Source organism: Pinus tabuliformis, chromosome 6, assembly GCF_031772625.1.
Source record: "Pinus tabuliformis cultivar Carrire ecotype Pingquan chromosome 6, CPIR1, whole genome shotgun sequence".
Taxonomy (NCBI): Eukaryota; Viridiplantae; Streptophyta; class Pinopsida; order Pinales; family Pinaceae; genus Pinus; species Pinus tabuliformis.
This window is the reverse complement of record NC_142292.1, coordinates 1,973,925,438-1,973,940,070: the sequence shown is the minus strand read 5'-3', so window position 1 is coordinate 1,973,940,070 and position 14,633 is coordinate 1,973,925,438. Positions and strand designations below refer to the sequence as shown.

Here is a 14,633-nt window from a genome sequence, read left to right as displayed (position 1 = left end):
ACACTGACAGGTATTTTTTGGTGAAGCCATATGTAGCTGGTTTTCTTGAGTGCTATTTGGCATACTCATAATCGTGCTGTTATAAAGATGATCAATATATCATATATAAAAATATGAAGTTCATTCCTAAACCACGATGGGAAAAAGGGGATGAGTGGGCTGCTGCCACCCATTTTTGTAATAAAAAACTTTTAATCAAAAATAAGTACATTTTTTAAATATCAAAATCAAAATGTTGGTATCACTTTTGATGTGAGTAAGCTGTCTATATAAAAATTCCCTAAAATCTGTGATGTGAGTACGCTGTATGCATATAAATGCCCTAAAATCTCCTAAAATCAGTGATGTGAAAGCTGTATGCATATAAATGCTCTGAAAGAAATCATTGCAGTATGTTATATGTTATTACTCAATGCCGTTCAAAGTTTAAAATTCAAGCTATTAAAATATAACAATAACAAACTACTCACAAATTACAAAATATGAAAATAAACATTTTGATTGAAACTAATAATGTAATAAAGTTGTGTTCATAACAGTTGTATGAATGTTTATCAAAATTCCTATCCTGATTTGAAGCACCAAAATGTCATGGATTTTAGACATTTTCAAGAGCCTGCCAACATAATATTACTAGATTACTAATAATGGTGAACTGTTAAATTCCTATCTACACCCAAGCCTTTCTTTCAAGGGATGCAGATCTATTAAAAATATTCAACGTTGATGTGAAAGGCAAAAGAATGCGTACCACGGTTTTACTGAACCTTCATGTCAGGCCTTGGTTCAAAGACATTGGTAAAGTATCCATCTTCGAAATCTACGCTGGGAAGTTCAGTCCATGTCTTTTCTCTTATATTGTAAGTAATCATCTTCAGCGCTCTATCATATGGAAAGAATCTAAGGCAGACACAATCCTTAACTCCCAGGCACCTGATAGTTGGGGAGGGTCGCTCCGTAGGAAATCTGTTTACACTCTCACACAAGGATGAAGGCATTCTAACAGTTTCCTTCAACTTCAACTCCAACTTCAACTGCGATGATGAGGAGGAAGAGTTCACGTTCACCTTCTCAAACTCCCAGATGATGACCTGCTGTAGGTTTCCCCCTTGGAATGTGGTCACCACAACTAGGAGCTGCGACCCACACACAGCCAAGTAGGTCTTATTTCCTTGGCAAATCCTTAGAAATCTTGGCAAACTTGGCAAATCTTTAGAAATGGAGATCTCATCTGTCATGCTGAAACCCCTAATTTCCCAATTCCCACGACAGTGCCCCACGCAGTAGAAGAAACCGCTGCAGAAAACAAATTCACAGCGAGCAATAATATAGTAAAGAATCAAATCCGGCAGCCGATGCGGTGCAATCCCCCACGACTTCTTAGTAGAATCATAGATTTCGACTAATCCGCGGTTCATATTGTCCAAGCCCATCGCTACCACTTTGTAAGTCTCTGGGTGGTCACCCTCCCCTGCCACGATGACTCTTGTTTTGATTTTTCTTATGGATGTCATGGGAGGGAGTTCTATGAAAGATCTTGTCAGAGGATTGCAGACAGTAAAACATCCTGGAAGATCAGACAGTAAGAGCAAGCCTGCGGCAGTGGAATAAACTCCATGATTATCACCGACGAAGGAAAAGGAGATGGCAGAAGTTTTCTTCCATGTTCCTGTGTAGAAGCAGTAAGCAACCCCTAATTTTCCATTGTGCACAAGCAGCCATGGCATCCGGTTGGGAGGGGCCTGAGCCCATTGAGTCGTTATGAACTTCGCAGATGAAATTAGAGCATTCCATTGCTGACAGACACTCCGAAATCGACACAGACTTTCCACGGGCAACCATGTCAATATTTCCTCTACGAGAGGCTCGGCCAACACAGGACACACCAAAGACTGGTTTGCCAACTCAGGACACACCAAAGACTGGTTTGATTCCATTTCAACTATTTTGAATCCACGGCAAAGTGAAACCCAATAATTGTGTGTTTCATGTTTCAATCCCATTGAACAATTTATATAGGCCTTTCATTTCTATCTTAATTGTGAATTAATAATTTAAAATAATTTAAAATACCGAGTGTTTGAAACTAGTGTATATAAAGGTAATAGAAAGATTATCAACAAAAATGGGTGCCCATGTTTTTCATTATTAATAATTACTTATTTATTAATTTTTTAAAAAGATTCATTATTAATAATAAGTTATTTATTAATTTTTTAAAAAGATTGGTTATGGTGGGGACATGTAAATGAAATATATTATTATTTAATGTTAGGTGTTGTTTAATTATTATAAGTTTTGAAGGTGTTTTTGGTCGAATTTTGATTTTTGTTATTTAAATTGAGTTTTTTTTAGTAGATTCATGACATTGAACAACTTGAGAGACATGCTTGATTTTGGAGCTTTCACAACTCAAACATAGGATTCCAACAAAATTCTTACCCAATTCAAACCAAAATAGACCAATTCAAGTCAAAATAAACCAAAAAATATGGGCGAACACCTCCAAAACATATAACAGATAAACTCAACTTTAATTTTTTATATAAAACATGATTCATCATTAACCATCAAATAGTTAATCTTTGCCTTTAAATAGTTTTAAATAATGAAATTTTATAATTTTACATTAATTAAATTTGAAGTCACTCTATCACATCAAATATACTCGCTATTTACCAAGGGTTACCCAATACAATGGTCACCCAATTTTTAAATCATTAATGTTAAACATGTCAATATTTCCTCTACAAGATGCTGGGCCAATATTTCCATGGATAACCATGTCAATATTTCCACCGGCAACGTGTCAATATTTCCTCTACGAGATGCTCGGCCAACTCAGGACACACCAAAGACTAGTTTGATTTCATTTTAACCATTTTGAATCCAACCCAAAGTGAAACCCAATAATTGTGTGTTTTTCAACCTCATTGAACAATTTATATAGGCTTTTTATTTCCACCTTAATTTTGAATTAATAATTTAAAATTATTTAAAATACCGAGTGTTTGAAATTAGTGTATATAATGGTAATAGAGAGATTATCAACAAAAATCGGTTAGTGTTATTAGTCTCGGGATATTAATGATTATTAATAAGTTATTTATTAAGTTTTTAAAAAGCTTATGTTGTTATGGGGCACATGTAAATGAAATATATTATTATTTAATGCTAAGTGTTATTTAATTATTATAAGTTTAGGAGGTTTTTATGGGTAAAATTTTGATTTTTGTTATTTAAATTGGGTTTTTTAGTAGATTCATGACATTGAACAACTCGAGAGACATATCTGATTTTGGAGCGTTCACAACTCAAACTTAGGATTCCAACAAAATTCTTACCTAATTCAAACCAAAATTCTTACCTAATTCAAACCAAAACAGACCAACTCAAGTCAAAATAAACCAAAAAATGTGCCCGGAAAACCTCCAAAACATATAATAGATAAACTCAACTTTAATTTTGTATATAGAACATGATTCATCGTTAACCATCAAATAGTTAGTCTTTGCCTTTAAATAATACTAAATAATGAAATTTTATAATTTTACATTAATTAAGTTTGAGGTCTTATTGTGAAGCTTTGACTCTATCACATCAAATATCCTCTATATTTACCATGGGTTACCCAATACAATGGTCATGCAATTTTTAAATCATTAATGTTAAACATACCTATGGTCAAATCAATTACATATCAATGACCAAATCAAGGTTATATTAATTACACATTAATGATCAAACCAAACTTATTGTTGAGTCTTGAAAATGTCATTCATTTGCATTATACTTTCACTATTATGTCCATTATATCACCTCCATTTCACCTCCATTTCACTACTATGTCACCACATTCATCCCACTTTCATTATCATTGGGCTACCTTTATGTTTTTCCAATATTTATTATTTCTAAGCCTTTTAAGTGAATTTGTGGTTAAACATTAGAAAATAATGTGCATATGCTTATACCTAACAAATGGGTTGAGTTTGTTGACATGTGTAGGTTGAAAGGAGACTTCTAGAAGACCCTTATGTGGCACTCTAAGGCCAAATTCGAATTTGGTTGAAAAGAATCATGGGATCATGAGGATATGTGTCACATCTCCTAATTATATTGTAACTCTCAAAAGACATGTGTCTTATCAGTTCCTATTTTGATTAGGACTCTAGAGGTAGAGGGAGAGATTCATGGATTATCAATTAATGAGATGGCTCTCATCTTTTTGTATAAATAGGAGATCTCTCTCCTTCATTTGCTAGTCTTTTCTTAGTCCTTTTAGTTTGTTAGTCCCATGGCTTTTGAAAGCTTTGGAGAGCTTTGTTATACTTTGCACTTTTGAAGAAATTGAATAAAGCTTTGATGTTCTCAACATGGAAGGAGATGTGAAGTAGATGTCATGGAGCATATTAGGATGTAAGTAGATTAGATTTCATTTTGTAAATATTGCTTTGTAGAATGTAAGGTAGATTAGATTTTCATTCATGCAATTTTAATTTATGCATTTTATTTTCTCCCGGGATTGTGTGTCTTTGTTGTATTTGCTTTAATATCTAATGGTAGTTGCAGTTGTCTTATTCGTAATGCTGCCCTTTTTACTCTGTTTTCTAGATTAGTTTTTAGCTTAGTTTTACAAGTTGGATGCTAACTAATTTATGCTCTCTTTATCATGAATGGCTTATCTTTCAAGAGAACAGAACACTAATTAATTGCAGCTTGTTTTTAAGTAGTCTTGGCTTGTGGCACTAATACTTTTTCCACTTGTTACACATAATCACATATGTAGGAAGCAGTATGATGGAAAAGGCTTAGTAGTGTTATAATTTGTCATTTAGAGTTTTTATCAATTCTTGGATTTGTTTTCAGCTACTTCCTAATCGTGTTTTACGCAGTACTATGTGGTAGAAGCAGGGAGTTAGGAAGAGATAACCATTATCATCAGTCCTTGAAGTGATTTTCTTGTTTCTTTTATTTGCAGCAATACGGGTAGAGACTAATGCCATTAGAACGTGGTTTTTATGCTTTGCTTTCAGTTTCATTTCAAGTTATTTCTTTCAAGCTCTTTCTTTGCAGTTTAATGTACAGTTTGAATTACTGCATGCTTTCAAGTTGATTGTAGATTAGTGATGCACTTAGCCTTCTAATGAACTAATGACATGATAGAATCATCTTGTCCTTTTGCTGCAGCAAGGATACTTGGTCTCATAGTCATTTTCTCATTATTTGATTATTGCAGCATTACCTAAACTATAAAACAACATAAACTATAAAACAACGAAGTAAGAGAAAGGTTAACTAAGCACATATAGTGCACCACACTTCATCAGTTTACGAGCCCCGGGTTGACAATTAATGACATCAATTTAGAAACACTAAATTGACTAAACATTTTGGCGCCGTTGCCGGGGAAGTGTAATTAGGAGACCTTATTTCTTACATCTAAAAAAAAAAATTAATAATCCTTGAGTATGCTCTCCTCTTGCACTTTGTGTGATCTAGAGGATCAGAAAAAGGATTGTTAAGTAAAAAAGACAAAATAATAATTCTTGAGTATGCTCTCCTCCTGCACTCTGTGTGATCTGGAGGATCAGAAAAAGAATTGTTAAAAAAAAAAAAAAAAAAAAATAGGAGACAAAATAAACTTCAAACATTTCAATTGATTCAATAAATTAAAAAAAAAAATGAAAAAAAAATGGAAAAAATGAAACTCAACTGCTTTGATAGGTTCAAATTGTCCAAAATTGTCTGGTTATGCTTTGTAGTGGTCTTCAAAACACTGTATCCTGTTCAAATAAGGTTTTGCAACTTAGCTGCAGAAACTGCCCTGATTCCGCAGCTATCTGACAATTCCGCAGCTAGCTGACAATTCCGCAGCTGTTTCAAGGTTTAGTAGGTTACAGGCATCTAATGAAAAAACCGACCACATGGGCATCTCCAGAATTGTCCCGACATGGATCCTATCCTAGTCACCCATCTCAGATCGGTGAAAAATCAGCCTAGGACCTCAGTCAAAGTCTTGATTTTAGCATGTTTTTCTTGAAGTATTTGCTGCCTGAAATTGAAAATCATTAATCCTTTTTTTATAATATTTTACAATTTCAGAGAAGAAAAAAGAGAGAAAAACAATCTATGGCTATCTCCATTCCTAGTTTTCATTGTGGCTTCAATAAAAAATCCGCCTCCTTGATCAAGCTTTAACCTGAAATAAGCCTGCAACATAAAAAAAAAAAAAAAAAAAATGCACTGTATATGTGAGAAAAAAAAGGGGAATCGAATGTTAAAATGATTAGGTAACAATGAGGAGGTGAATGCAAACTTGTAGAATCCATGGGGCCTCGGCATTTCTTTTTAGAGACTGAAATTTATTTCAGGTGTTGAGCTCCTTGTTTTAAGATCAAATCATGCATTTTTGGAGATAACACTCCAAGTCTCTAAAGCTAAGTTCCATCCCCTGTCTCTCTTCAGCGTTCACCTCAAAGCACCCTTTCTAATCCATAATCAAATCTGCAGACGAGGTGTCTTGTGCATAAGAGAGTAATGTTGGCTGTTGCATAGGAAAGGAAGAAGTACCAACTCTCTTTGCGTGGTCCCGCTCTCTTTGGAAGTGACGATGAATCTAGTGAAGAATTTTTAGCATCTCCTTCCCTGGCTAATCCATTTTTTGCATCTGAAAACAATTTTTTTCCCCTCTGAGATTTATCTTAAGGCCGAATGCAAATTCAGAACAGTAAGAACAGTAAAACTCAGAAAAAACGTAAACCTGAAAAAACGTCAAACTTCACACCTTCGATTCTACCAAACAGAGACGAATTTCAAAAAACTAAAACATGGGTTTTTTTGCTAGGAGGGTTAATTAGATAACCCAGAAACCGTTTGAGGAAATTCGTGGCGGTCTGGGAGAAATCTGCGGTTCTTCGGAGTCCATTTTTTACTGCCGCGCGTGAAAAAAAAACAGAACTTTCAATTAATTGAGCGGACAGAGATTTAATTCGGCTGTGTGCTGGCACCACCACGTCTTCCACTCTTTGCCACCATATCTGCTGCCCTTATGCCACCCGTTTGCAAATCATTAACACCTGTTTAACAACAATCTGAGTTGAATACGGCACTGTCTAACTCCATTTCAAATACATACGGCTCTTCACAACAAATACGTGTCCATAAAACTCCGTCAAGAAAGAGGGTAGTTTGTCGGTTGGTTCCATCAATGGGAGATGACAAGTAAAAGATTTCAAGAATTTATCACATATTTGAAACAAAGAGAATGCGCTGGAGTTGCTAAAATATATGAGGGAAATTCTATTTGGTCACGAATACTCTTTATTCTTCCTTGTTCCGTGGAGGCATGCACAATGCTAGCAATTACTCCATATCCTAACGAAGGTCTTATTGGGTTGCTTTTGCCCAAGGAAATGAGTCTCGATTGGATATGATTGAAAATTTAAAGTGCTGTTTGAAATAACAGAAGCTAAGACTGTGTTTACTTCACTACTCCGCTCCATTCCTGCCACTTGTTCTCTATTTCTCCATTTACCATCACTGTATTTTTCTCCATAAAACCATGTCAATTCCCCGCTAACACATAATGAATCTTCTTCATCCATCATTCACGCAGACGAATTGTTAGAACAAAGAATGGGTCTGTTGTTGAGGGCAGAACTCGAAGGGCCTAAGTCTATGAAAGGGCCAAATAAGTTATGATCATGGTTATAGGTTGTTTGTCAAATTATAGGTCCATAAATAAAACTGTTTTCTCCATTAACAGAGTTCCTAAATGCAGATAATTAAAAAAAAAAAAAAAAAAATTGATGATCGACTGTTCTCTTCCACGCACACAGCCACTCCATTTCACACTCTGCACTTTCCGCAGCTGTCTGGCAATTCTGCAGCCATTCAGCAATTCCGCAGCCATCTGGTGATTCCGCAGCTGTTTTGTTAAACTCTAGGTTGTAGGTGTCATCAGGCAAAACAGGTCACATGGGTAGCTAGGGAAATGTCAGTACATGGATGGTGTCCTATTCATTCGGTCAAATTTGATGAAAAAGACCCCGGTCAAAGGGAAGTCAAATTGGGTGTTACCACAAAGTCGCCACACTAAGTCGCTGCATGTCAAGAAAAAATAATAATTTTGAATCAATGAAATGAACAAGTTATTTTCTCACTTTTCTGAAGGTATTGATTAATTTTGGACTGATAATAAAAGTTGAATGGCTAACTTTTTATTCAAGATTTTTAGCTACAGAGCTGTTCCTCAATTCCGCAGCCAGAAAAACCTCATTGTTCAAATCAGCCTATCTTTCTCATACAAAATCAGATTTTGATGATTTAAGTACCATTGGAAAGATCTCAACAAGATCTATACAATGAGAAATATATCATTAGAGTTTGAAATGGCAAATAATGAAATAAATTGCTGAAAAGAAGCAACATCAACTTGAGGCACTAATTCCAAGCAGGTATAAATTCTTTTGATTTTTCCTTTGAGAACTTGTTTCATTAATACAAATTCTTAGTTTTGTGTGTAAATATCATAACTAGAGAGATTGATCACCTCTCTCCTTTGATAATCTTACATTCCATTGCAGAAGAAGTATTAGTTTTTTTTGCAGGTTCCAGGAGGAAGGACAAATGACTACAAGGGAATGATGTCTCTCTAAGAGACCAATTTGTTTCATAAGAGGATGATCAGCAACAAAGAGGAAATATGTTGATGCAAAATCAGATCCAAACACTTGAAAAAAATTTCAGATACTATTGTCTCCATCACATCCATCCATCACATCCATACTTCATAATAAACCATTCATCTCACTTTCTTCCATATCTTCCATTTTCATTCACATACACTTTCCATCTCTTTTTGTCCATTCATAACCCACAAATAAAAGCAAGAGGCTCATTCACATGCTTATTGCCATTGTCATTTCTGTTCTCCATTGCCATTTTCCATTTTCATTTTCCATTCCTTGTCATTTTTCATTCCGCAAATAAGCCCTGCTTCAATGCAAATTATTGAGTCCATAGTCCTTTGAGTCTAATTTCTTTGTAAAAACACCTTGAGGCTTGCATGCCTTAATGGCAAGTCCTCATGCTGACAAACAATGGGAATACATTAATGTCCCTTGTTCGTTAGATCTTCTAGGTGACTCGACATCAGCAAATTCATTCGTACCTAGCAAGATGTGTTTGGGCATCTTGACTCTCATTGACATCAATGGTGAGAGTGCTTGTGTTGACTAGTGGCATCCATTAATGGCCACTAAGCTAACAATTTCCTACTATGTTCGACATCAGAACATCTTTTCACATAGTAGGAATTGTGTCAATGAGTTTTGAAGACATGAAGACTATTATTTTCAGCATTTTGGAGCAGATTCAGCAAGTTTTAATAGAAACAATAAAAAGCCATCTTATCTCTCTATCCATGACTCCTCTTGTTCAGCCACTTGAAGAAGAATATGATCAGAAGTTTTCAGCCACCACACATACAACTCATCCATTCCAAAGGGTAAGTGAAGGTACGGCATTTTCTAACTTTTAACCATAGGATTCCATAAAAAGCTAGAATGATAATTGTTGGAAAAACATTTCTCTTCCTCATTGCATAAAATTACCAATACCATCAGTTGGGGGGAGAAATACATTCATATTCATATATTGCCATGTCCAAGAGCTCACATAATTCCAACATATATTAATTATTACATTGCTATTATGAGCATACAATGACTTTTGAAAAAGTGCTTAAAGGATAAATTGGATACAAACAAAATCATGGTTGTCACACAAGAACCAACCATCATGCAATCCAATAAAGATATACTTTGCAACAATAATCAAAATATCATTATGCAAAGTTCAAAGATCAAAATAGAAGGCAACAATAAAAAAAATGGTTGTAACACAAGAACCAACCATGTTGCAATTCAAGTGAAACACTTTGCAGAAATATGAAGTTATCAAATGATATCATGCAAAGTTAAGCCAAAGCTCAAGGATCAAAAGAGTTAATGTAATATATATTGCATGAGGACATGCAATAGCTTCAGTTGGGGGGTATGTTGAGTCTTGAAAATGTCATTCATTTGCATTATACTTTCACTATTATGTCCATTATATCACCTCCATTTCACTACTATGTCACCACATTCATCCCACTTTCATTATCATTGGGCTACCTTTATGTTTTTCCAATATTTATTATTTCTAAGCCTTTTAAGTGAATTTGTGGTTAAACATTAGAAAATAATGTGCATATGCTTATACCTAACAAATGGGTTGAGTTTGTTGACATGTGTAGGTTGAAAGGAGACTTCTAGAAGACCCTTATGTGGCACTCTAAGGCCAAATTCGAATTTGGTTGAAAAGAATCATGGGATCATGAGGATATGTGTCACATCTCCTAATTGTATTGTAACTCTCAAAAGACATGTGTCTTATCAGTTCCTATTTTGATTAGGACTCTAGAGGTAGAGGGAGAGATTCATGGATTATCAATTAATGAGATGACTCTCATCTTTTTGTATAAATAGGAGATCTCTCTCCTTCATTTGCTAGTCTTTTCTTTAGTCTTTTCTTAGTCCTTTTAGTTTGTTAGTCCCATGGCTTTTGAAAGCTTTGGAGAGCTTTGTTATACTTTGCACTTTTGAAGAAATTGAATAAAGCTTTGATGTTCTCAACATGGAAGGAGATGTGAAGTAGATGTCATGGAGCATATTAGGATGTAAGTAGATTAGATTTCATTTTGTAAATATTGCTTTGTAGAATGTAAGGTAGATTAGATTTTCATTCATGCAATTTTAATTTATGCATTTTATTTTCTCCCGGGATTGTGTGTCTTTGTTGTATTTGCTTTAATATCTAATGGTAGTTGCAGTTGTCTTATTCGTAATGCTGCCCTTTTTACTCTGTTTTCTAGATTAGTTTTTAGCTTAGTTTTACAAGTTGGATGCTAACTAATTTATGCTCTCTTTATCATGAATGGTTTATCTTTCAAGAGAACAGAACACTAATTAATTGCAGCTTGTTTTTAAGTAGTCTTGGCTTGTGGCACTAATACTTTTTCCACTTGTTACACATAATCACATATGTAGGAAGCAGTATGATGGAAAAGGCTTAGTAGTGTTATAATTTGTCATTTAGAGTTTTTATCAATTCTTGGATTTGTTTTCAGCTACTTCCTAATCGTGTTTTACGCAATACTATGTGGTAGAAGCAGGGAGTTAGGAAGAGATAACCATTATCATCAGTCCTTGAAGTGATTTTCTTGTTTCTTTTATTTGCAGCAATACGGGTAGAGACTAATGCCATTAGAACGTGGTTTTTATGCTTTGCTTTCAGTTTCATTTCAAGTTATTTCTTTCAAGCTCTTTCTTTGCAGTTTAATGTACAGTTTGAATTACTGCATGCTTTCAAGTTGATTGTAGATTAGTGATGCACTTAGCCTTCTAATGAACTAATGACATGATAGAATCATCTTGTCCTTTTGCTGCAGCAAGGATACTTGGTCTCATAGTCATTTTCTCATTATTTGATTATTGCAGCATTACCTAAACTATAAAACAACATAAACTATAAAACAACGAAGTAAGAGAAAGGTTAACTAAGCACATATAGTGCACCACACTTCATCAGTTTACGAGCCCCGGGTTGACAATTAATGACATCAATTTAGAAACACTAAATTGACTAAACACTTATCCCGGATTAAACTAACATTCCCCTCTTAACTTTGACTTGGTATGCTTTTTTTGGCAAGGTTTATTCATTTCAAATGAAATTATAGTTTAGTTTATAATAAAAAATTGAAACCCCTTTTACCCATTGAAAAATAAATGTAAAGTTGAAATAGAATTTTTCCTGTGAAAATACTTTAAAGTTTGTAAAGTAATTTATAAAGAAAAGTATAATCTTGGTTTAAATTGTTTTATCTAATTATTTTAATCTTATTCAAATTAAGTAGTTGAAAATTGTATATTAGTTAATTTAATATAACGAATTAATTGAACAATTCTATATTATTTAATTTAACCCATTTATTTGAGAATCAACATATACATGTCCACAGGTTGTAGAATAGACAGTGAGTGTGCTATGTTAAGACACTCCTTGGTGAAAAGGTCATAAAAATCCACTCATGATAAGGCCTGGTGTAGCCTAGGCGGGGTGAGATATGTGGGTGATTCAATGACTTAGATGCTTGATAGTCATCTCAAGACTCACATTACCTAAAAAACAAATAAAAAAGAAGATCCACAAATACATATCATGTTTTAACATATATCATATTTTCATATTTATAAATAGTGAATTATATTTACAATAAAATGAAATATTTTCTTAGAAATGTCAAATCAACTAAGTCATAAGCATGGATGTATTTCTAAATTCTTGTTGTATGCTTCTCCTTATGTATTTCAAAGACACTTGCCTAACTTATTTACATGATTGAAGGTTGTCTTTGTTGGAAAATCAGAAAGGCAGAAAGATTTTCTTACGTTGATAATTACTTGTGATTTTCTTACGGTCTTATTAACTTTCTTGTGTTCTTCTTTTAGTTTAGTTCATTAAGAAATTACCAAAACCATAACACGAAGATCAAGGACACCAAATGTATGCAGACATCTAGGGAAAAACCCCTCTTTAGGGGAAAACCGAGTCAACTCTTCCTTCAATAGTTTCACGAGATAATCCAAGACTCTTTAATCTAGACTCAAACTTCCTCCAATCACCAAGTCAATCCTTCCCTTCTTCTGTAGATGATAACCTTCCAGCAATATCTTCAACCTAGAACAACATTAGTAGTAGCAGCGACACTTCGATCTAGTAGTAGTAGCAACTTCAACCTTGATGCAACAATGACTTCGACCTTGATGTAGCAGCAGCTTCAACCTAGCAGCAACTTCGACCTTGATGCAGTAGCGGCTTCGACCTAGCAGCATAAATTTCGATCTTCCAGTAGTAGCCCAGTAAATTCACACGTGAGAGAGAGAGATGACCCAAAACTTAGATCTTGTAATCCCCCTTCTCCTTCTGAAATTTCGTACATCATAGCTACTTCTGCTTGTATATTGAACTTGTGAGTGAGTGCTCCAAATGAATCAAATTGCATTGTATATATAGCCTCTTATGGAGTTCAAATTACCTTCATGTAGGCTGACTTGAACAAGTGAGGCCCGACATGGTGTGGAGGTGAAAAATGACTTATTTAACTCAATAATAATTCTTTTTACATGATTCAAAAACCCAAGAAGGGTCTCATAAAATAGACAATCACTCAATATAAATCCTAAAAGTCCTCAATGAGGACTTTGACCTAAAACATGATGACCCAAGCATGAAACCCATACTTTAATAAGTCATAATAATAATAATAATAATAATTTATTTTTCTTTCTTTTGATAAATACATTTCATTATGACATAAATACAATTATGGAGACTGAACCTAGTTACATTCTTCAACACTTCCTATTAATTAGGGAGGTATTCATAATGACATAATGACATATTACATTTTCCACATGTACCCATATAAGACAAATAGGCTAGAGACAACCTATCAAGACAAAACACTATGATTCTGGAGTTGGGGGAAAGTCCAGCGCGACAACCACTCGGTGTTTCTCGACTGCATATTGATGCCAAGCTTGGTACTGTGTGATGGTGTCTTTCTGGAAGAAAACTCTTGCCTCCATGGCATCTGGGTAGATGGTCTTGGAACCTGTATCAAACTCGTTCTGAAGCATGAGAAGCATGGTGTTGACCTTGACAAGACCATCGATGTACTTTGTCATGTTGTGTGCATTCAACTCCATGTCTTCCTTGGTTGCATCTCGTCTCAGCTGCTCCATGTACTCATCGATCTCTAGCCAAACTTGGTTCTTGGGTTTAGCCTCGGTGAGGGAACCAATTGATGGGATCTTGTGCTTTCTCACCATGACATCCAAACTGTTGTACAATTGTGCATATGAGGCTTATATGTTGTCGATGAATAGGGTGAGCTTCCCATAGTTCTGGATCAACATCTAGACCTTTTCTTTCTCCAGCTCCGCCTGTGGCTTCATCTTCTTTACCAAGTCGAGCAGGGCCCCTTTATACCGTATTGACCACTCTTGTACTCAGGCAATGGCAGCATGTATATTCTTGAGAGTTTGAGTAAACTCTTTGCTCCGCTGTTATAGGCCATGCACACAGACAACTGCTTTATGCATGGTGACAAATCCCTCATAGAGCTTATACATGGTACCCTCAAGTGTTGATACTTCCTCAAGTATCACTTTTCTCATCTCACCCAATGCGGAAATTGCACTCTGCTGTCGAGGTTGTTTTGCCTCTTGCTTGGAAACTTGCAAGTTCTTTGCCAATTGTTCATTCTCGGCCAACAAGTACTTAACATTTGAGCTTGTTGCTCCTGCATAGGCCAAGCTCACTTCAGCAAGGGCAGTTGGATGCTTCCTGGTGTCTGACATTATCACCCTTTCCTTGATGAATGAAGGTGATGCGTGATCATTTAGAAAGTGCTTCCTTCGCGCCTGTACAATCCTCTTCTGCAACTTGTCAAATGATAGATTGTACACATCCATGATCGGATCATCATCAAGGAGAACAATATCTCATTGCTCACACAA

At 35.1% G+C, this 14,633-nt stretch overlaps 1 protein-coding gene and 1 long non-coding RNA gene across 3 annotated transcripts in view; one reads left to right on the top strand and one right to left on the bottom strand.

The window, feature by feature from the left end:
• LOC149267119 (F-box only protein 6-like) overlaps positions 1-2,004 on the bottom strand; it is an 85,070-nt gene extending 83,066 nt beyond the window's left edge. The window contains exon 1 of the mRNA XM_089431433.1: positions 752-2,004. Within this exon, the coding sequence (XP_089287559.1) occupies positions 759-2,003 (1,245 nt within the window). The 5' untranslated portion in view covers position 2,004 and the 3' untranslated portion in view covers positions 752-758. The remainder of the gene's footprint in view (positions 1-751) is intronic.
• The window catches only part of LOC149267118 (uncharacterized), a 126,960-nt gene extending 115,311 nt beyond the window's left edge, over positions 1-11,649 (top strand). Inside the window, exon 3 of one of the 2 annotated variants that reach the window (XR_016260520.1) lies at positions 4,009-11,649. This is a non-coding gene — a long non-coding RNA (uncharacterized LOC149267118). Of the gene's footprint in view, positions 1-10; positions 145-4,008 lie in introns of those variants that run through there. The other variant, XR_016260521.1, reaches the window with a different exon arrangement.
• The last annotated feature ends 2,984 nt before the right edge of the window (positions 11,650-14,633 follow it).